The 20,671-nt window shown below is 47.8% G+C and overlaps 1 protein-coding gene across 9 annotated transcripts in view; it reads left to right on the forward strand.

Moving 5' to 3' along the window:
* APPL2 (adaptor protein, phosphotyrosine interacting with PH domain and leucine zipper 2) overlaps window positions 1–20,671 on the forward strand; it is a 42,533-nt gene that overhangs the window by 18,089 nt on the left and 3,773 nt on the right. For 6 of the 9 annotated variants that reach the window (XM_023757256.1, XM_023757257.1, XM_014459164.2 and 3 more), the window contains 13 exons: window positions 3,513–3,600; window positions 5,466–5,507; window positions 5,623–5,681; window positions 6,627–6,773; window positions 11,500–11,582; window positions 13,594–13,752; window positions 14,762–14,950; window positions 16,348–16,390; window positions 16,473–16,529; window positions 16,629–16,717; window positions 17,717–17,875; window positions 18,013–18,065; window positions 19,571–19,745. In XM_023757256.1, coding sequence (XP_023613024.1) covers window positions 3,513–3,600; window positions 5,466–5,507; window positions 5,623–5,681; window positions 6,627–6,773; window positions 11,500–11,582; window positions 13,594–13,752; window positions 14,762–14,950; window positions 16,348–16,390; window positions 16,473–16,529; window positions 16,629–16,717; window positions 17,717–17,875; window positions 18,013–18,065; window positions 19,571–19,745 — 1,343 coding nt within the window. Of the gene's footprint in view, window positions 1–873; window positions 968–3,512; window positions 3,601–5,465; window positions 5,508–5,622; window positions 5,682–6,626; window positions 6,774–11,499; window positions 11,583–13,593; window positions 13,753–14,761; window positions 14,951–16,347; window positions 16,391–16,472; window positions 16,530–16,628; window positions 16,718–17,716; window positions 17,876–18,012; window positions 18,066–19,570; window positions 19,746–20,671 lie in introns of those variants that run through there. The other 3 variants (XM_023757259.1, XR_002830223.1, XM_023757260.1) reach the window with 3 other exon arrangements.

Genomic DNA, 20,671 nt, shown 5'->3' on the forward strand with positions numbered 1-20,671 from the left:
ACTCTCACCTCACCCTGGCTTCCATGGCCTTCTTCCCGGATTCCACCTCACCCCCCATGATTGTTCTCTTTTCTGTGTCCTCTCTTCTCATAAGGACACTTGTCATTGGATTTAGGGCCCACCTGGATAACCCAGGATGATCTCATCTCAGGACCCTTTGTTACATCTGCAGAGACCATTTTCTCAAATATTCACATATTCAGGGTGGACATTTCTTTTTGGGGGAGCAGGATTCCACTCACTGAAAAGGGTTTCATACAAATGTTCTGGTAGCTGTATCGTATAATCCTCTTGGAAGGTTTGTGGAAACAGGTATTATTGTAGGAAAAGTGCATAAATCCTAATTGTAAAAAAAAAAAAAAGAGCTCAGATGCTACTAGTGCTGGGCAGAATCCCCTGCAAAATTAGGTAGATTTAAACTCTTTCATCTTTCAAGGAGTTTGCAAACTTGTCATAGAAAATCGTGACAAAGAATAAGCAAAAAAGAATATGCAGATGCCACTGAACTGTTGGATCATTAATACGAAGTAGCACTATCTTCAGATTATAAAATGAGAAACTAACATTCATGTAAAATTGTACTGATAGCATTTCCATTCATTCAGCAAATCAGTCCAAGTTCATTCGACAGCTGTGATTGACCACCTGCTGTTTAGCAGGTGCTGTTCTGGGCACTGAGGATGCACCAGAGCACAAGTTGACCGGTTCTTTTTTAGCTTCATCCTCTACCCCACTACTGTGACTTTGTTTAAAATGTGTGTTAAAATGGATGGATAATATAATTAGAGAGGAGCAAAAAGTAATTTTTTTAGAAAGTGAGGAGAAGAATGTTTATTAATTAACAGTGAATAAATAATCCAGGGAAAGAAGCAAAAACTACACCCACTGAAGCCATATGTTTTCTTGACTGGAAGACAGTGGCTAAGGACATGTGGGTAGTCGTCCGAACCAAGATTTCTAGATAAAGATATTTACTCGCAACCATATTTTCATGGGCAGAAATGATGATGATTTCAGTGGAGAGGGAATCACTCTCAAAGGATGGGGGCCTGGAAGTGTGACTGCCCGGTGGCATCATGGCCTCCTGGAAGTTGAGCACCTTAAGGCATTTTCAGAGATGCAAGTGAGAGCAGTTAGCTCAGGGAAGAGGGGAGTCGCTTTTGAGGTTATTTTTCTACCTGGGCCTATACCAGATTGAAAACTTTTCAAGACAAGTAATTTGACTCCGAAGTTAAAGAAAACTCCAAATAAAAGTAGTTTATGCGGCTTATATTTAATAGAATGTCCTGGAAGCAGATCTCGGTGTAGTGGCATGCAGAGATTTTGGCATTGGTGATTCCCCCGAAAGCAAGGTTTCTTAGTCACTTTCTTGGAGTTCATCTGAGACAGGAAGTCATCGTCATTATGGATTCCATTGCTGAGTGGGTGTTAGGCCCTCTGCTCTGAGTGTTTTTTATTCACGTTCCTGCTTTATCCTCACAGCAGCCATGCAGGGAAGATGATGGGTCCCCATTTTCTCTGTGACACTGCTGAAGTTCCAAGAGGTCATCTACAGTCTGTCCACTCTCCTCAGAGAAGACACTGTGTTTAGAAATGGTTGTCCCATACCTCTCCAAAGCCCCAAGACAAAAAGTGGGTGACGCACCCTTTGAACCTTAAGAAGAAAGTAGGAAGAAAATGAGTAGCTAGGAAATTTGCCATTCCTGAAGTGCATAACCATTGGAATGCAACTTATCTCCCTGAGTTTTGGGTTCTTCAACTGTGGGAAAGCCCACTTAATTACAATGTTACAAAGATTAAATGAAATGATGTATATCAGATGTTGAGCCCAGAGACAGGCACATAGTAGGTACACTTGTTGACTTTCACTCAATTAACTTAGTAAAAAAACAGTCCATTTCTTATTGACGTTATTCAGGAAAAATCATTAACACATTCTATCCTGATGGCTAATTTAGAGGCGTGACTGTCTTCGTGTATTTCCAGCTGGACAAAGCTTGATTGGCTTGGCTTGATTGACAGATGGGGAGAACATTACCAGCTCGGCCTGTAGCTCCTTGCCTGGCGAAGGGTCGACCTTGGGCAAGGCTTTAAGTTTATCAAAGCAGCCTCTGCAGGAATAGCCCTGAAGGACCAGAGGACTGGGAGACCTCTGTGTAGAAGGAGACTCAGATATCACTGAGAGAAACTGCCCCATGTTTACTCCACAAAGTGACTGCTGGGTGACTCCCCTATTCACCCAGCAGGAACCCTGGGGCATCCTCAGTGACCTCTGCCAGTCGGGGCCCAGGGAAGATCCCTTCCACCGTGTTTGTTTCTAATTGCTACTGTCTGGCTGCCAAAACATTTGAAGTTTTTGGCAGCTTTGTGAGCATGAAAAAGTAACTCTGTCTCAGACAGTGGAATGGGAAGAGCATGGCGTTTGGATCCTAATAGCCTGGGATTAAATCCCAGTCATGCCACTTACTTGCCTACCTGTAAAACAGGGATAATAAATAATACCTAACTCACAGAGCAGGTGAGACTGAGAACTAAAGCATGGAAAGCTGCCCTACAGAAATGCTCCAAATGGTGGTGCTGATGGGGTTCACTTATTTCTCCTTGACCACTGACAGCGACGGGATTTAGCAAGGCCTTGAGATAGAAGGGGAGAGAGAGGAAGAATCAAGAGCTGTTAGAACTGTCTGGTGTGGAGGGTCACGTTTGGATACAGTCGTCTCATTCTTAGAAAGGTTTTTTTCTAAAGAGCAGAGGCCTGGGTCTGGCTGAGTTGTTTCTGTAGGGAGCTTTCTTTGCCGGAGCACATTCCCAGGCCCACGCCCGCAGCTGGCTGTGGTTTCAGGGTTAGAGGGCTCCCAGCAGGCCTGCCTTTCAAGTGTGACTGCACCCCTCTGCGAGTGAGAGAGCTCACAGTGGCCTGGCGAGGCTGTGACTTGTGCTGAGCGCTCCACCCAGTGAGCTGTGTTCACTGCAAGCACATCACAGCGCTCTTGCTCCCCAGGGGGTGTGGCTTAGACTGAGAACACCGAGCCAGAGTTTGCACAGTAAGCAAACGATAACTATGGCTCAGACTCCTTTAGCAAACTTAACTGGTCAGTTAGAACCTCACATTTAGCGTCTAATACCTCTAGGCCCCTGGTCGGCAAACTGTGGCTCGCGAGCCACATGCGGCTCTTTGGCCCCTTGAGTGTTGCTCTTCCACAAAATACCACGTGCGGGCACACACGTACAGTGCAATTGAAACTTCGTGGCCCTTGCGCAGAAGTCAGTATTTTGTGGAAGAACCACACTCAAGGGGCCAAAGAGCCGCATGTGGCTCGCGAGCTGCAGTTTGCCGACCACTGCTCTAGGCCAACATCATTTACTGCTTTAAGAGGGTATTTATTTGCCAAAGAAGTATAACTGAGCTCTCTAACCACTCGGAAGTGTTCATCGCCATTCTTTGGTAAAATAAGATAGTTTCAGTAAAATAGTGGATATAATTTTCTTTAATAGATTTCTCTTTCTTTTAGCTTAACGTTCTCCATACAGAGCTGGCTAAACAGTTGGCAGACACAATGGTTCTACCCATTGTACAATTTCGAGAAAAGGATCTCACAGGTAAAGTAACTGAATTCAGTGCCAGTTACCTTTAAAATATTACTTCATTTAATAATAATTCATACTGCATTAATTTCTTTAAATGCGTGGATTACTGAGAAATGCCCTTTCTTGTTGAGTAACTCAGTTTAACTAACTTGCATTGAATCCCCACTGTGTTCTTGGCTCAGCTAAAGGAGGTCACAGGCTAATAAAATAGACTTGGAGTCAGACAATGGTAACATCATGTGATGAGGGCAGCAGGACAGAGACGTTCAAGGAATAGCAAGAAGGACAGAAAGACGTCATTGCCCTTTTGAGGACAGGGTGCCAGGGCAGGCTTCCTGGAGAAGGTGATCTCCTAGCGGGGCTTTCAGAGCACACAAGGTAGCAAGGCTTGTATTACCGCCTGGAGCATTTGTGAAGGCACGCTATTCTTAGGGATGTAAGGTGGTGGGAGGCTTGGATATCATTTTTAACCATCTGTACGCCATAAGCGTCTATAGACGCAAGCGGCGGACCTTTTTTAATTAAATTCAAAATATCATGGCAGTTAACTGGTTAAAAGAAATGTTCTGGAAAGAAAATAATCATCCCCTAAGACCTGGGTTGACTTTTGTTTTTGTTTTTTGGGAGGCAAACCTGGAATTGAGAGTGTCTGCTCACAGCTTTGGTGACAGTGGTCTCATGACTCCAGGAGAGCTAAACGTGGATTAGGAGTATTTACCCAAGATGGTGATTATTTTTTTTTAAGGAGAGTATCAATGAAAAAAGTTAAAGTGTCCTTTTCTGATGACACCAGGAAAAATTTGAAGTGTTGGTGCAGGTCATACTTGAGTCAGCATCAGAACCAATTTAGAATCTGGCACCTCCCACCCCCCACACCCCCCCATCCCTGATGGTGGTGTTTCATTTTGCTGCCTTACTCGTTTGCCCACCAATACAAGTACGGAATCTGGATGAGGGCAGCACAAGAAATATTAAGAAAGCTATTTAAATGGTAAGGAAAAACATCACAGCTCTGCTCCAACAGGAAGAAAAAGGGAGAGAGAAAGAAGGGAAAATGCGAGAAAGTATCCTGATATCAAGAAATAAAATGAAGAGAAATTAAAAAGCTGGAGGCAGTTTTGAAGTAAATTGAAAAGCAATATAGATGATGTGAAAATGCTGGGCTTTGAGGAAGTAGAGATGGAGAGTGTTAAAATTGTAAAGCATCAATTTTGTTTAGGTGTCTCTGTTTTTAAGTGTTTAACCTTGGACTCCCATTGCTCTCATTGATCTTTTTGGGGGGTTTGTCTTGGACTTTGTTTAGCCACCTTTGTATGTGAAGGGGGTAGCGCCCACATGGGGTAATAGTTATTGGTGTTGGCTTGCTGAAAGTACAGTACACTGGATTGCTTCAGATCTTTTTCGTTAAAACAAGCACCCATGTTCTTTTGTCGGGTTTTAAAATGGCAATGACAGGAAATTTCTAGGGTTTGGTGTAGTCAGGGCATTCTGAGGAGAGATGTCTGAGAACACAGTGGGGGCTGAAGAGGCGGAGCTTATACATACACTCCAGGTCTCCATGCATAGTCCCTGCCACCATACCCTCCACCTGGTCCTCGAGTGCCCTCTCCTTCATAGATCCCCACAGGCTGTCTGGAGAGAACTGCTCCATGCTCCATGGGCAGTCAGGGTCCCTGGGTGTGGGTGCAGCTGAAGCCACAAGCTCCAGTGAGACCAGGAGTCCCAGCCAGGCCAGGGCCCCGTGAGGGCCGAGGGCCTGAGGTGCTGGCAGCGCCTTCCCGTCCTCGTGGACGGCTTTCTTTCCTTGGGCAAGCACGCAGCTCTGGACCGGCTTGCTTTGTTTCTCTGCTCTAAGACATCTCTTTTCTCTTGTGCAGAAGTAAGCACATTAAAGGATCTCTTCGGACTCGCCAGCACTGGTAGGCACCCTCCCCATTCTTGTGTGTGGGTTTAGTGAGTCTGTGGGCAGAGACACTGAATGGTTGTTCTTGCCTTTCACCCTGTCTGGGTGCTAACATGTCTCTTTACTTTTAGAGCATGACCTCTCAATGGCAAAATATAGCAGGCTTCCTAAGAAAAAGGAGAATGAAAAGGTGAGAACACCTCCCTTACATGTTCTCACTTCTTACGTCGCTCCTTTTGTGTCTTCCCTTGTGAGTTGGTGGCATTGAGGGTATCTTGGTGAATTTCTTCTCTTTTTTCCTATACATAGATTTTTAAATTTTTTATTCTAAATCTCCTAAAGTAGATTTTTCACTTCCTAATTCTAGCTTTGAAAGTTAGTTTTCAAACACCAACTTGGGACCATTGTAAAATTATAGTCACACTATGATTTTAACGTAAGCTGGGCACCTCACGTGATTGAATCATAGGCACTCAGGCACTTGTTGGCTCTGACTCTTTTTTTTTTTTAATATATTTTATTGATTTTTTACAGAGAGGAAGGGAGAGAGAGAGATAGAGAGTTAGAAATATCGATGAGAGAGAAACATCGATCAGCCGCCTCCTGCACACTTCCCACTGGGGATGTGCCCGCAACCAAGGTACATGCCCTTGACCAGAATCGAACCCGGGACCTTTCAGTCCACAGGCCGACGCTCTATCCACTGAGCCAAACCAGCCACGGCGGCTCTGACTCTTTAACTCACTACTTACTGTAAATAATAATGGATATTTTCAGGCATGTACCTTTCATTTCTGTCACATGATTTCCTTAGAGTAGTCTCACAGGGGACCCAGAATGTGTGTGGCCTTCAGCGACTGGCCATGTCGTTTTCCTAATGAGTGTGGCGCTGGGAGTGCTACCAGGAGAAGGGACTGGCTCCACCCAGTGCAGCCTCACAACATGGACATGCTATCCCTTTACTATTTTTAATTTGGATATTTAAAAACATGAGGTGGAACCTTATCTATGCTTCATTCTCTTTGTTACAAAAATGGTTCTCATGTAGAAATCGGCATGGTTTGGAGTTGCGTGCTCTTACGGAATTGCCACGTCCATTAGCCAAAGTGCTGTTTTCCTTTCACCTCTTAACCAGGTGAAGACGGAGGTGGTGAAGGAGGTGGCAGCTGCCCGGCGGAAACAGCACCTTTCGTCCCTGCAGTACTACTGCGCCCTCAACGCGCTGCAGTACAGGAAGCGCATGGCCATGATGGAGCCCATGGTGGGCTTCGCCCACGGACAGGTAGGCAGTCCTTCCCCTCAGGGTAGGACCTACGCCAGCTGTGGAGGGCAGCGCGGCCTTCTGTTGAGGGAGCACAGGGGACGCACAAGCAGCGTCAGAGGAGGAAACACGTGCACAGCCTCGCAGAAGCTCCCGGAAGCTCGGCACCTGGAGAGCTTGCGGTGGGCTGGACCATCAGCTGGGCTTGGGCTGTACACGCAGGAAATGATGGCCTTGATCCCTTGCCTCCTGTGGGCAGGAGCTGGCATGGCCCTTGTCTCTGATCCAATGACAGGAGGCCGGGCCCGATGGTCTGAGAAGCAGCTGCCTGTGCAGGCTGTGGAGCCAGGCTCACCAGCTAGGACTCCGCTGCTCGGTGTGGTACAGTCACCTCGGTGGGCTGTTCTCGTGATGTGTGGCGGAGGCGAATGCCAGCACCTGGGCCGATAGGACGTGGGGAAATGTTGCCAGTGATTGATGAAATCACTGCAGAGTGTTTGTGTGCAGGGAGGTCCCAGGTTCAGGATGGGGCCTTGACTGTGGCAGCCTGGCAGGGACAGGAGTGGTGGGAATGTGAGGCGAGTGGCACCAGCCTCGCCCGCCATCCCTGCCCTGCGTTAGCCCCACTTACATTGACTCCAGACTCACTCCGGCTTGTGAGAAACGCATCTGGGAACCTTCTCTGATCTAGGAACAGAAAGGGATGTGAGGGAGCAAAATGTTGAGAAGGAAAAGTCAGCAACTTAAAAACTTACGTGTGAGCACCTATTATTTTCATAATACATTGGAAAAATACATATTGTTTTTTATGTTAATCCTCACCCGAGGATATTTTTCCATTGATTTATAGAGAGAGTGGAAGGGAGGGGAAGAGAGAGAGACATCGATGTGAGACACATCAATTGGTTGCCTCCTGCACACATCCTGACCAGGGCTCGGATCGAGCCTGCAACCAAGGCATGTGCCCTTGACCAGAATCAAACTCAGGACCCTTCAGTCCACAGGCCATGCCTCTATCCACTGAGCCAAACTGGCTAGGGCTAAAAATACATACATTTTTAACCCTTTGCACTCCGAACCATTCTGGGCATTGGCTACCAGCTACTCCACGCTACTTTGCGGCGGAAACGTGCATTTACAGACCCTCGTATTATTTAGTATAATTTTGGAACCAAGTAACGTATTATAATGATATTGGACTTATATGAATTGGGTGACATCGAGGAATGTATATTTGCAAAAAAAACAATATTTTATTGTTTATAATTTTGTACAGTATGATAAGTTTTGTAACACTCCCCAATATGCATTGCAGGCTGATTAGTGCATGTTTGACAGTAATAAGTGGTTTGACGCCTGCCACCAGGTGTTTTCCTGTTAGAACACACAATGCAGTCCCGTTTTCTTTGTCCCACATCGGGAATATGTAGTTTATTGTTTAATCCGACACAAAACCCGCTGACATTTCTTGTATATATCTTACTAATTTTACGATATTTTGATTTAATTTCTTGTGCCATTTCAAGATAAAACTTCAGGGAAACATGCATGTCTCAAAAAGTTACGTTGAAATAACTCAATTCCCCGTAATCACTAATAAACTGCAATGTCCCCTGAGAGGGGACATCCGAGTGATATGCTAGAATTCCGATGTCCCCTGAGAGGGGACAGCGGAGTGCAAAGGGTTAAAAAGCACATCACTTTCATTCAGGGAAAGGAGGAACAAGAGAAGATTTTTAAACATCCAAATTCAGTTGTCTGTCATCTTAATATGGTTATTACCTTGCTGAATAATGCAGACACTAAAGTCAGCTTATGCCCTTATGGTGATATTTAATAGAACAGTGTAATCTTTCTGTGTCATCTGAGTAAGCTGGGTTAAGCCAAAAACTAGCACTGCCCGGCTGTGGGCTGCAGCCCTCAGCAAATCCTTGGGTTGGGCGAGCTTCCTCACCATGGGCACTTGTGCCCCCATGTGTGTCCTCTCTGTTGCCCCCTCTCTCCTTCCATCAAACATTGCACCTCTGCCTGGTGGATATCCTGCTTGTTAGAGGATGCCAGTACCCTCTGCTCTCTCCTTAACACCTGGGCACGGAGGGCGTGGGGAAATGCTGCCAGTGCTTGAGGAGTCATCCTCCCTGGACTGACAGGCCTGGCCTTTGGAGCAGTAATCCCTGCCCATTAGAGCCCCAGGGCCAGGGAGTGTCTGGAACTTAGTCTCAGAAAGATGCACGGCTGCAGCCTGGGACAGCCTTGGGAGCCTGGGTGGAGGAGGGTCCCTAAAAGAGCTAAAGGATGGGTTTTATCCAGTTGCTTTCACTCTTCATGGCTGAGAACTACACCAGTTCCCCCAGCCTGGACCTTTGAAGCGAATGCTGCTGGCCACGGGGGGCATGGGGTGGGGGGATGGGGAGGTAGAGGGACTATGGGCACAGCAGCACGAATGCGGCCCATGCCTGGGAAAGCAGAACAGAGCACACTTGTTGGGGACTGAGGCTGGCACATTTCATTTTTCATATGAAAAGTATCTAGATTTTAAGACACAAGACCAAATGGTCCCTCACCCTGCAGACTTTTTAATCCTGGTGGAATTGTAGTTGTTTCTCTTAGTCCAGGTTGTTGTCTAACCCCTGACTCTTTGAATAATTCTGAAGCATCCCTTTTAAATCAGTGTTCGTTGAGCATCACCTTTGCTGGCTGCTGATCATTTGACCATTGTACTTCCCACTGCTCATGAAGGCGTGTGAACTTTGGTCTTTGGATGACTTTCCTCTGAATCAGACTTCTCACCACCACCCACCATAGTGGAGGTTGTTTGACTCCATTTCTGCCTTCCCTGGCCCCAGGCAAACAGGTTTTCAGTTAAGTCATGACTAGTCCTCCCTCCTGCAAACCAATGGAGGCGTTGTCAGCCTGTCCAGGTTTATGAGGGCACACAAATGAACTCCAACGTAGTATTTGCAGGATAAGCAGTATGTGACGTGGCTGTGGAAGCCAGTATCTCATCCCTGCCTTCCACCCATTCATCAGATTTTTGAGGGAATACGTGAGCCCTGCCCTAGGAGCTTAGAGGATAGTGGAGGGGCTCAGACATGGGCTGGTGTGTGGAGTTCAGGGAGGGGAAGGTGAAGGAAAACCAGCATGAAGTTGTGCCCTTAGAAATGCATAATGCTCATTCAACGGACTTTGATATTTAACATTTCAAGGATTCAGAATGCTCATCTCTCTCTGATTCAGAGATCACAGGGCCAGAACCTCTCCCTGCGTGGATTACTTTGCATTAGGATAATCCAATCATCATCTGTTTCTGTGCTGTGAGAACTAAGGACAGGTGTGTGCATACCTCCCGAGCCTCAGGGCCGTACCGATGACTCCTGCTAGTCGCCTTGGGGTGAGAGGTCAATGTCTGTGCTTACCACCCAGGCAGGGGCTGCTTCCAGATCAGACAGACCAGCTCTGTAACCTGAGCGGATACCCATGTCCAAGCTGAGTGTTTTCTCTTTCTCATGACAGAGGTTTGCAACCATCACTTCTCTACAATCAGGGCTGCAAAATGGAGCGGCTCGTACCATATTCAGATTTTTAAAGGCCCAGCCTTACAGAGAGATGGAAGTTTGAGCTTTTTGGGAGGGATGGTTGCTGATGTCAGTAAGGCACAGAGGTAGTCCTCTTCTCTTTCCTGTACCCCTGCCAGGGCTTGTCAGGGGGCCCCGGCCTTCTGGGAAGTGAATACCCAGGAATCACAGAAGCAAGGAATTCCTGCCGAAACCGGTTTGGCTCAGTGGATAGAGCGTCGGCCTGCGGACCGAAAGGTCTCAGGTTCGATTCCGGTCAAGGGCATGTACCTGGGTTGCGGGCACATCCCCAGTGGGAGATGTGCAGGAGGCAGCTGATGGATGTTTCTCTCTCATCGATGTTTCTAACTCTCTATCTCTCTCCCTTCCTCTCTGTAAAAAATCAATAAAATATGAATACCCAGGAATCACAGAAGCAAGGAATTCCTTCTGTTGGTTCCCAAAAAGCCAGCAACAGCAGTTTCATTTTCAAACTGTAGTCCTCAGGTCTTCCCTGGGCAGAGAGAGCACCCACTATAGACACGGGGAGCACCATGCAGTGCCAGGGCCGCCTGCTTCCTTCACATCCACGTCCCCCTTCCGCTGATGTCAGGGCTGGAGGAGCCTTCGGCCCAGCTTTCCCTCTGGAATTCCACAGCCATGTCGCTGTGCAGCCTGTGCTCAGAGCTGCCGTGGCTCAGGGAGTGGGTCATTCAGACGGCGGCCCTGGCCTCTCTGAGAACCTCCTGCTGCTTGTCTGTCTCTTGTTGGTGCTGTGCATGTCACTGTCACACCGATGTAGCCCCTACAGATGCAAAGGTGAAGAAGACCTAACCCTTGTCCTAGAAACCCACTATCTAGAATTCACACAGGAAAAAGGCTGACAATATCAAATTATCAGTAGTAATTACTGACACATCTGGTGTATGCCAAGTGTTTCACTTACATGATTCCTGAGCTTTACAGACTTTTTACAGAACAGCAGGTTTCACCATCCCCTTTCTCCACACGCACTCGGGGCTTTGGGAATAACTCTCAGCCGGTGGGGTGGGGCTCATGGAGATGCCGCCAGTGCTGCGGGCGAGGAGCCGGGCAGCCAGGGTCAGCCGCGCCCACTGTCAGTCTCACAGTCCATGAACTCAGCCATCCACTTTCCTGAACGATTTTCAGAATATCGTAATTATATCTTTCAGATTAACTTTTTCAAGAAGGGAGCAGCGATGTTTTCCCAAAGTATGGACAACTTCTTATCCTCCGTGTCGGACATGGTTCAAAGGTAATGCTGCACTCCAGTTGGGGTCTTGGTGCTTTTGTTTTCTGCCAAATCAGCCTCTCCGGTGGGGGTGGGGGTGGGGGGTCCCCCGCAGCTGCTGTCCACTCCCTGAACTCCCAGGAGCAGCGCCTTCTTAGCTGCCGACATTTATGAATAGTGTGGTTAAAAGGAATGATTTCTGCATTTCCCAGCTTATGTGGAGCCCGCAGTCCTATCCACTACATTTACAGATTGTAAATCAATAAAAGATTAAAGCAGGGGTCCTCAAACTTTTTAAACGGGGCCAGTTCACTGTCCCTCAGACCGTTGGAGGGCCGGACTATAGTTTAAAAAAAAACTGTGAACAAATTCCTATACACACTGCACATATCTTATTTTGAAGTAAAAAAACAAAACGGGAACAAATACAATATTTGTATTTGCATGTGGCCCGCGGGCCATAGTTTGAGGACCCCTGGATTAAAGGATCCACAGGGGTACTTTCCTATTAAGTCAGAGTTCTTCGGATCTTCTTCTGTAACAATCAGGTTTCACGTGTCAGAAGCCTCAATCCTGTTTGGACTTGCTGTGGAGAGAGCGCCTTGTTCCTTTCTTGGAGAGCTAACAGGTTAGCAGCCAGAAGTGCTGCAACGTTTTAGGAACTTCAGATCATCATGCTAATGTATGATAAACAAGGCAGTGAGCCTTTTTGAATTAATTTAACAACCTGGAGTTCAGTCTTGCAATTGCTTATTTTTTTAAAAAATGCATCATCTCTGCAGACAGCCCTGCCGCCCTTAGTGATGCTTTGGCCGCTCTGACTCCCTTTGCCTCCTGTTGTCAGCGCCTGTGATGGTGAGCTCAGTGGAGGCTCCGGGCACCCCCAGCACCGGGCTTATTTCATTCAGAAGTCAGACATATGGCTCCTTGAGTGCTTTTCATTATTTCTGGGGTATAGAAATATGTCTGTCTTGGTGCACATGAGTATTTCTCTGGGGAGAAAATTCTTACCTTCATCGGGTCCTTAGAGTTTTATCACCCACAAAAGCGTAAGAAACTAGGTGTTTTTGTAAACCTTTGGCTCCCTCCCACCTTCCTTCTCTTGTACTGCTGCTTTTCCCGCATAGTCCATTCTCCTAGCCTTGGCAGTGACAAGCAGGGGTAGCTAATGAGGGTTGTTCTCCAGCTGGCCTGGCCCCAGGCCATCAGCCATGGAGTCCCGTCATTTCATTCAAATGTCAGAGTAGCCAGCCCTCCCCCGGAAGGCGGCTTGCACCCAGCTGCTGCGTTAAACACGGTGCAGGCGGCGGACCTGGATCTCCTACGGCAGAGTATGAGTGTGCAAGCCCAAACTTCCTTCACTGCAGACCCTTTGAGAGAACATCCTGAGGAACTCACTTGTGAAACACCAGGCAGCTGGCCCCCAAGGTTCCCTCTATTTTAACATCTGTGATTCTGTCTTACCTCCTTCCACACGGCGGAGAAGTGGAACACGCCTCTGAAGTTTGCTTTCTCCGATGGATGGGCCCTGTTCAGGCCTTTGTAGCCCATCCTGTCACCACCGGGTGGGGCAGGCATGTGGCTGTCTATCTTAGAAGGAAGAGCATTGCCCTGGCTTTGCTGGTGCACCTTGGTACTACTGGTCAGTTTCCCCTCTCCAGTGGCCTTCTCCCAGCTCTTGCCTAAACCAAAGTGAGTGGGAATGACTACTGTCCTCACCTTTCCGGCCCTTTCACAGGAAGCCTGCATGTGCCTCCCCTAAGAATGGGCTCATTGAAGCTTTTCTCCGAGCGTTTGTATCAGCAGTTCTGAGCATGACACCTTTGCCAGCAGAGGAACTGTTTAGCTGGGTTCAGGCATTGTCCAGTGGGACCCCTGTGTGGTTTTAAAACAGCAGTCATGTGAGCACAGAATAATGCATCCCGGAGTGCCTAAGCTCCGGCTTCCAGGCCTAAGAGAGAGGTGGAGAGCTGCGGCTCTGCCATCTGATGCCCAGCGCTGAGTGGCTGACCGGACGGACACCTTCTGTCTTAAGCATTCAGGTGGAACTGGAAGCCGAAGCAGAAAAGATGAGGGTGTCCCAGCAAGAGCTGCTTTCTGTGGACGAATCTGTTTACACGCCAGACTTCGATGTAGCTGCACCACAGATCAACAGGAACCTCATCCAGAAGGCCGGTTACCTTAACCTTAGAAGGTGAGGATGCCGTTGCCCGCCCCGCGGAGTGGCTAAAGAGCCGAGTGCCCCATGAGGGAGTGGGGGGAACTCCCACTACAGCACCCCTCCTGCCTGGGACGTAGGAACAGTCGTATGAGTAAGAACCCAGCTTGTGGACTCCAAGACACCACAGGCCACCCCTGTTCCTGGTCATCATGGCCGTTGGTGGGGACTCGGTTGCCTCATCCATAAAATAGAATTGATAATTGCACCTACATTATAAAGTTGCTACAAGGGTTGAATAAGGTTGTTTTTAGCAGGCAGAAAGCACTCAAATGATAGCTATGACCCTCTTTGAAAATTATAATTATTGGGGCAGGAAACCTAGTGCCTCACACATAGTCACTGCTCAGTAAACACTGAATCGGGTTGTGCATTTAATCTCCCCGCATTGGAGGGTCTGTGCAGAGGAACTGTCAGTGGTTTTCTTACTGGGAAGAGCCCCTCAAAGGTTTGTAAGCTTCTTGATCACAGGCCAAGTGATAGAAAACTCCACGAGGTCCTGGTGTTCTTTGCCAGGAACTGGATTTTCCTCTTGTAAACAGCCCACAAAACAAGAATAACATCCAGTTGGAACAAAACTGAATCTGGTGAAAGCCCCCGAGATTCTTATACCAGAGCTGACCCTGGTGACTCTAAGTAGCTATCGAGCAGGGCAGCTCCATGTCTCAGAGAAGTGACCTTCCAGGTTTCAGTTCCTAATGGTGACGGACTAATTCTGTTCGTCTGGCTGAGGGGCAGGCGCACCGCTCACTTCCTGGAGTCGGCCCTGGGACTGGCATCCCCGGGTGAGCTGGCCCATAATCTCCCAGGTCCTCCAAGCTCAGTTGCACATCTCTGCTGCTCTTTGCACTTTAATTGTTTCCAAAGCAGTTTTGCTTTAAAGGAACACATTGTAAAATGTGACTGATCCCCACAAAGGGCAGCAGAACTTTGAGGTGCCACTCATGTTTCCTAATACGAATGGGCTTTCACACAATCCTTGTAGTAAAACAGGACTGGTCACCACCTCCTGGGAGCGGCTTTACTTCTTCACCCAAGGCGGGAACCTCATGTGCCAGCCCAGGGGAGCCGTGGCTGGCGGCTTGATCCAGGACCTGGACAACTGCTCCGTGATGGCGGTGGATTGTGAAGACCGGCGCTACTGCTTCCAGATCACCACCCCCAATGGGAAATCGTATGTCACGCGGGTTTTACGTGGGTGGAGAACCAGTGTAGTGACCCCACCCCTGCCCAGGGCCTCCTGGCTCATTCCTCCATGGGAGCGGCTGTCTGGGCAGTGTGGCCTTTGGGAGGTGGTTTTGTGTTCTTTAGGCACATGACCCATATGGGATCCAACCTGCTTTACATAAGGAGTGCCGGTGAGGACTGTCTGTGCTTAGATTAGAGATGACCAACGTGTCAGAGTGGTAAAGGTGGCTGTTTGTCGGCACAGGTTCTGTTCTCACAGAAGGCTGTGGCTAGGCCTCACCGCTCCTTAGACAAGCATTTGTGTTTGTACTGGTGGGGGGCAGGGACGAGGAGGAGTCAGGAAGGAGGGAAGACCTGCCTGAGGAGTCGGTGTTTCCAGCTGAAACGTGAACAGGACGTTCAGCTGCGGGAGGGTCACTCCTCAGCCTGCTGTCCCATCCATCCCGGGCCCCGAGGTCCTCCTTTCCCGATGGCAGCCTGCAGTCGTTCACGTAGACCCCATCCCAGGGGAGCCCTCACTTAGAGCAGGGCTCTGGCGGTGCTCCAAGGGATGCAGAGCCCCAGGGGGTAGGAGATGGGCGGTGCTCCGGGTTCCCTGCCTGGCGGAGAGGGTGGCCCGTCCTTGTCAGAGCCGCCCTGTTGGCATTGGCTCTGCTGGGGTTGCGAGTTGAGATTTTATCTGAACTCTGGCATCGGGAGGGTGGGCAGTGTTGGTAGTGTTGAGCAGCTCCTCTCCCAGCCTGGCAGGGCATCTTCCTTCCTCCCTGAGTGAAATAAAGTGCAGAAATGAGCTGGGAATGAAGATGCCCGGATTCTAGTCATGCTCCTAGACCTAGACAGTCACTTAGTCCTCTGGGCCTCAGTTTCTCAGATGTGAAACGGGGATGAGGTCCCTGTTCCCCGTCTCCCATAGATGAGATGGGGACAAAGGAACTGGATGTGGAGCCCTTCAGAGTTAAACCCCCACAAAGACTGAGCAGTAGTACTTGTCTGTATTCCCAGCCCTCCTTATGCAGGCTTTTCCGTTCTTGGGGAGGAGTGGAGTGGCTGCTATTCCTTCTTTGGGTGTGGTTGGGAGCGGTGGCTGGTGGCCTGGGATCATCTAAGAGGGGCCAGAGGATGGTCCGCACTGTGAGAATCACAGGCTTGGGCCAGTGGGTCTGAGCCCAGCCTGCTCAGTTTACAGATGAGAAAGCCAAGGCCCAGGGAAGCGTTTGTTTGTCCAGATGACAGAGCCAGACCCAGAAACCCATTCTCTCTCCTTCCCATTTGGCTGCCTTCCTACCCTTTCCCCCCTCGGGGCCCCAGTGGAGTTCAGTTTTGTGGAATAATGGTCAGTCCCTGCCATCTGGGAAGCACTTACTTGGATGCACTTTATTTCAGGGGAATAATCCTCCAGGCAGAAAGCAGAAAGGAGAATGAAGAGGTAAAGATTTTGTTTGTTTCACTTCCTTCTCACTGTAGTGGGGGACTCCGGGATTCAGCAGGTTTTTTAATGTCCTCCACAGTGGATATGTGCAATCAACAACATCTCCAGGCAGATCTACCTGACTGACAACCCCGAGGTAATGACCAGCCGCTTGCCCTGCACCTCACCCTTTAATTAGCCTGAAAGGTAAGCGGCTGCCTCCCGGGACTGAGCCTGTCTCCCTGTGGATTTTTAGGCAGTCGCCATCAAGTTGAATGAGACGGCTCTCCAAGCAGTGACTCCCATTACAAGTTTTAGAAAAAAGCAAGAAAGCTCCTGCCCCAGGTAACTAACGGACAAAGGAAAGCTAGCTTTTGTGGAGCCGAATTAGGAACTTGACAGAAGTTATTTCATCCTCACAAGCCCCGGGTGGTGTCCTGCAGAAGCAGTAACTGGTCAGGAAGGTTCCCGTGTGCACAGCACAGGTGAGGGCAGCCGGGATTCAGACCTGCCTGCAGTCGTCCAGCCTTCCCCTGGACCTCGCTGCTGCAGCCCGAGCACACAGGACTCGCACGAGGGCCCTGCTGGTCGCGAGGTCCCCCCGCATGTTCTAGCAGCATCAGCAAAGTTCAGGAACCAGAACACACAGTGGAGCAGAGCTGAAGGCTTTGAGAACAGGGGTGGCATAGTCAGAACCAGGGTAGCTCAGGAGGCACAAGACTGTCCCTGTGAATTACTGAGAACCACAGGAGAGCAGAGGGAGCGTCAGCCTGGCTTGAAAGGTCTAATGAATGACTAGGAATTTGAGCTGGTGTTTGAAGTACAAGAGGGTTGGGTGAGCAGCGTAATAGGGATGGAGACAGAGAGGAAGAGCATATGGTGTGCTTGCTGTAACTATGGCGGGGAGGGGGGCACGCATTAAGGGAGTGGAGAAAGAGGCTCTCAGGAGAAATGAGAGACAGGTTGTGGTTGAATGCTAGGCCAAGAAATATTATTCATTCCGTTAACATTTCTGACTACTACTAGGTATCAAGTAATAAATATTATTTAGCTATAACCCCTGCCCTCAAAAAACTGTCTCCCAGAGAGACAGATACCAACAGGAAACCAGTTGTAATGCGATGAGCAGGATAGCAGTGCAGAATGCTCTGCAACAGAGCCACCTGTAGGTAGTGGCGAGATCTGAAGGATTTCAGCCAAGGAATGAAGTTTTCCAGAGAATACTTGTAGAATGGTGTGAAGGCCTGACGGAAGTCTCCATCAGCATTCAACAGTATTCACTGGATTGTAAAGGCGTAAGATTAAAAGGGATTTGTTTTTCCCCTCCTCTCTCCTATACTCCAGCCAGAACCTAGAAAATTCAGAGGTGAAAAATGACAACACTGTTCCCAAAGCAACAGTCAGTGTACCCGAAGCTGAGGAACTAATTGCGCCTGGAACACCCATTCAGTTCGATATCGTACTTCCTGCGACAGAATTCCTTGATCAGAACAGAGGGAGCAGGTATGTGCTGCGGGAGGCCTCTGGGAGAAATGAACATAAATTTGGCCCCTCCAGAGGCTGTTGCCGTTCTGCTTTAGAGCTTAGTGCTCAGTGCCCTCTCACTGACCTGAAGTGACTCTGACTCTGGCTCCCCCCAGGCGTATGAACCCTTTTGGTGAGACTGAGGATGACGCATTCCCAGAGGCAGAAGGTACGTGGTGTTGGGTGTGTTACTCTCTCCTCTGCACAGTGGCCAGGGCCACTGAAACAAGATGTGACATCATGTTCTAGAGAGCTGAGACTTGAAATATGTTCATTGTTCTCTGAGAACTCATTAGGACTTGGGTAAAAACTGACGGGAAGCTGTTGCACCACTAGCCACATTCATACCTTTCACACTCCTGCAGTGAAAGTTGCCAAAACTAAATTTGGTGTCACATTATTACAAAAACAAATTCAGAAGATAAAACGATCGCCTAAAAATGCAGCCTGGGTGAGTCACACGTGTGCTATTTCATTTCAGAAAACCAAAACCACAAATCATTCCTTCCTGAATTTTAAGATCAGATGAATGTTATTGGTTTAAATTCATATCTTGTTTGGTTTACATCCCGATGTACATCAGAACATACTCAGTTGAGCTGACCATAACCTCCTGCTCCACAGAGAGGACTTGAGTTCCCAGCCAAGGCAACTGAGTAGCTAGAAGAGCTGGAAAGACCTCATTGAAACCCAGCGGCAGGACTGGAGCCTGAGAACACCATCAGAATGAAGTGCCACTTACTTACATGTAAAAGGAGGACTTGAGAATTGGCACTTCTTAACCCTTTAGGCAAAAAAAATGTTGCCTCAAACCTCTTCTCCACTTATGTCTAGCTAACTTTTAATGCAGTCCAGTTTGTGAACAAAAATTTTCAAACTTGTAAAAACGCTTCATATGAGAGTAACCATTTCAGTTATATTTTCCTAGGTTATTTTTAGGGGCTAGGATACTAATGGGAGGGCAACTAGGCAAAAAGACTTAGTTTAAAGTGGTAGGTAAATGAATTATTCTGACAGAAAAAAAGAACTTTTAAACTGTCTTCATGGTCTGCCAGTTACTTGCCGTCATTGAGTTTTGTCAGGTGATATACTGTCATCAGGAAGCCAGCACTGGAAGTTCAGGGACTCAAATAAGCACTCTTAGTTTGCGATCTCCATTCGTTTGTGGAATATATCACTGCCCTTCAATCATAAATGAGTAAGACCCAACGTCAGGTCTTATTTTCTTCAAGTAACTTTTCTTTTATAAGAGGACTTAATCCATAGGCCAAAGGAAAGAATTTCTGTTGTCCAGTGGAAAAAGCCTTTTTTCAGAGAAAAGATATAGTGCATATACTGCCACCTTTGTGTACTCACCTAGGTTTGGTGCAGGAGGCTGTTTACCTGGTACCATGGTCTTACTTTATAGATGGAGAAAAAGCAGGGCTTTCCTAGTATAAGGAAGTAGTTCCAAACAGACAAAGCGTAGACAACAGGAAGGAGATTCAGAGCTTCGGCACTGTGCGTGGGGCTTGTAAAAGCAGAGTATTCAGAGATGTGGGTGGAAAGCCCTCCATAGAAAGCAGACCAGTCCTGAGGTCTGGCAGCTGTGCTCAGACCAGCAGCCCTGGTGCTGGGTGCAGGTCAGCAGGCAGCACATGGGTGTGATCCTGAGCAGAAAATGCTCTCTTGCAGATTCTCTTTTGCAACAGATGTTTATAGTTCAGTTTTTGGGATCGATGGCAGTTAAAACAGACGACACTACCGAAGTGATTTATGAGGCGATGAGACAAGTGTTGGCGGCACGGGCTATTCATAACATCTTCCGTATGACAGAATCCCATCTGATGGTCACCAGTCAGATGCTGAGGTACATGCGGTTTCACTCTAACTTTCTTATAGCTTCCTCAGTCCCCTCTGAAGGCACGTTCCCCCACCTGCAGCTCATAACTAGAGCACTTGGTTGGATTAAGTGTCCATTTCGATTCTGTAAGATGTACTGGGTAGAAGATGCTCCCTTAATGATAATCTAGGAATTCAGTGGTGGTGAATCCTGTTGTTTATAAATGGCCATCATTCTAGGGTTACTCTCTACATCTCAGAACTTGAAAATGGAAGGTGGGTTGTTTGTTTTTGTCATTTCTGAGAATACTATTTGTAAATAACAACAATGAATATAGGACATAAAACTGCCTGAGATAACTAGACCACCACAAGAAAATCTGCTCAGTATTTGTTGGACTGAAAATAAAGAAATTAAACTACCTGGTTTGGGGGCTCAGGCAATAAGGTCTTTATGAACCATGGTCAGGACATGGTTAACAACAGAGGCTTCAGGAGCTGCGCTGTCCAGTCTGTAGCTACAGGCAGCCAGTCTGAACTGAGATGTGTTGTCAGTGTAAATACAGGATATAGCAAATCTCTAAGATCTCGTCCTGACCCCGAGAAAGAATACAAAACATCTCATTAATTTAATATTTTAGATTAAATAATGTAAATGGGTGCTAGAAAAATATATGTATGAGGTTTACATTCTATTTCTATAGGACAGCAGCATTGCATTAGAGCCAGAATGTCTAGGCTTATTTCTGGCTTTGGCATTTACTAGTTGTATGACCTTGGGCAGGTTATTTAATCCCTGTGCCTTGGTTTCTTCAGCTGTATCTACACCTCGTAGTGTTGTCATGAGGAATAGATATGAAACATTTACAACTGCAACTGGCACACAGAAACTGCTCAATAAATGTTAGCTTCAAAAAGTGAACTAGGTGTTGGCAAAAATCAGTCCTTTTCCTT

The sequence above is a fragment of the Myotis lucifugus genome, unplaced genomic scaffold, assembly GCF_000147115.1.
Source record: "Myotis lucifugus unplaced genomic scaffold, Myoluc2.0 scaffold_103, whole genome shotgun sequence".
NCBI classification, from domain to species: domain Eukaryota; kingdom Metazoa; phylum Chordata; class Mammalia; order Chiroptera; family Vespertilionidae; genus Myotis; species Myotis lucifugus.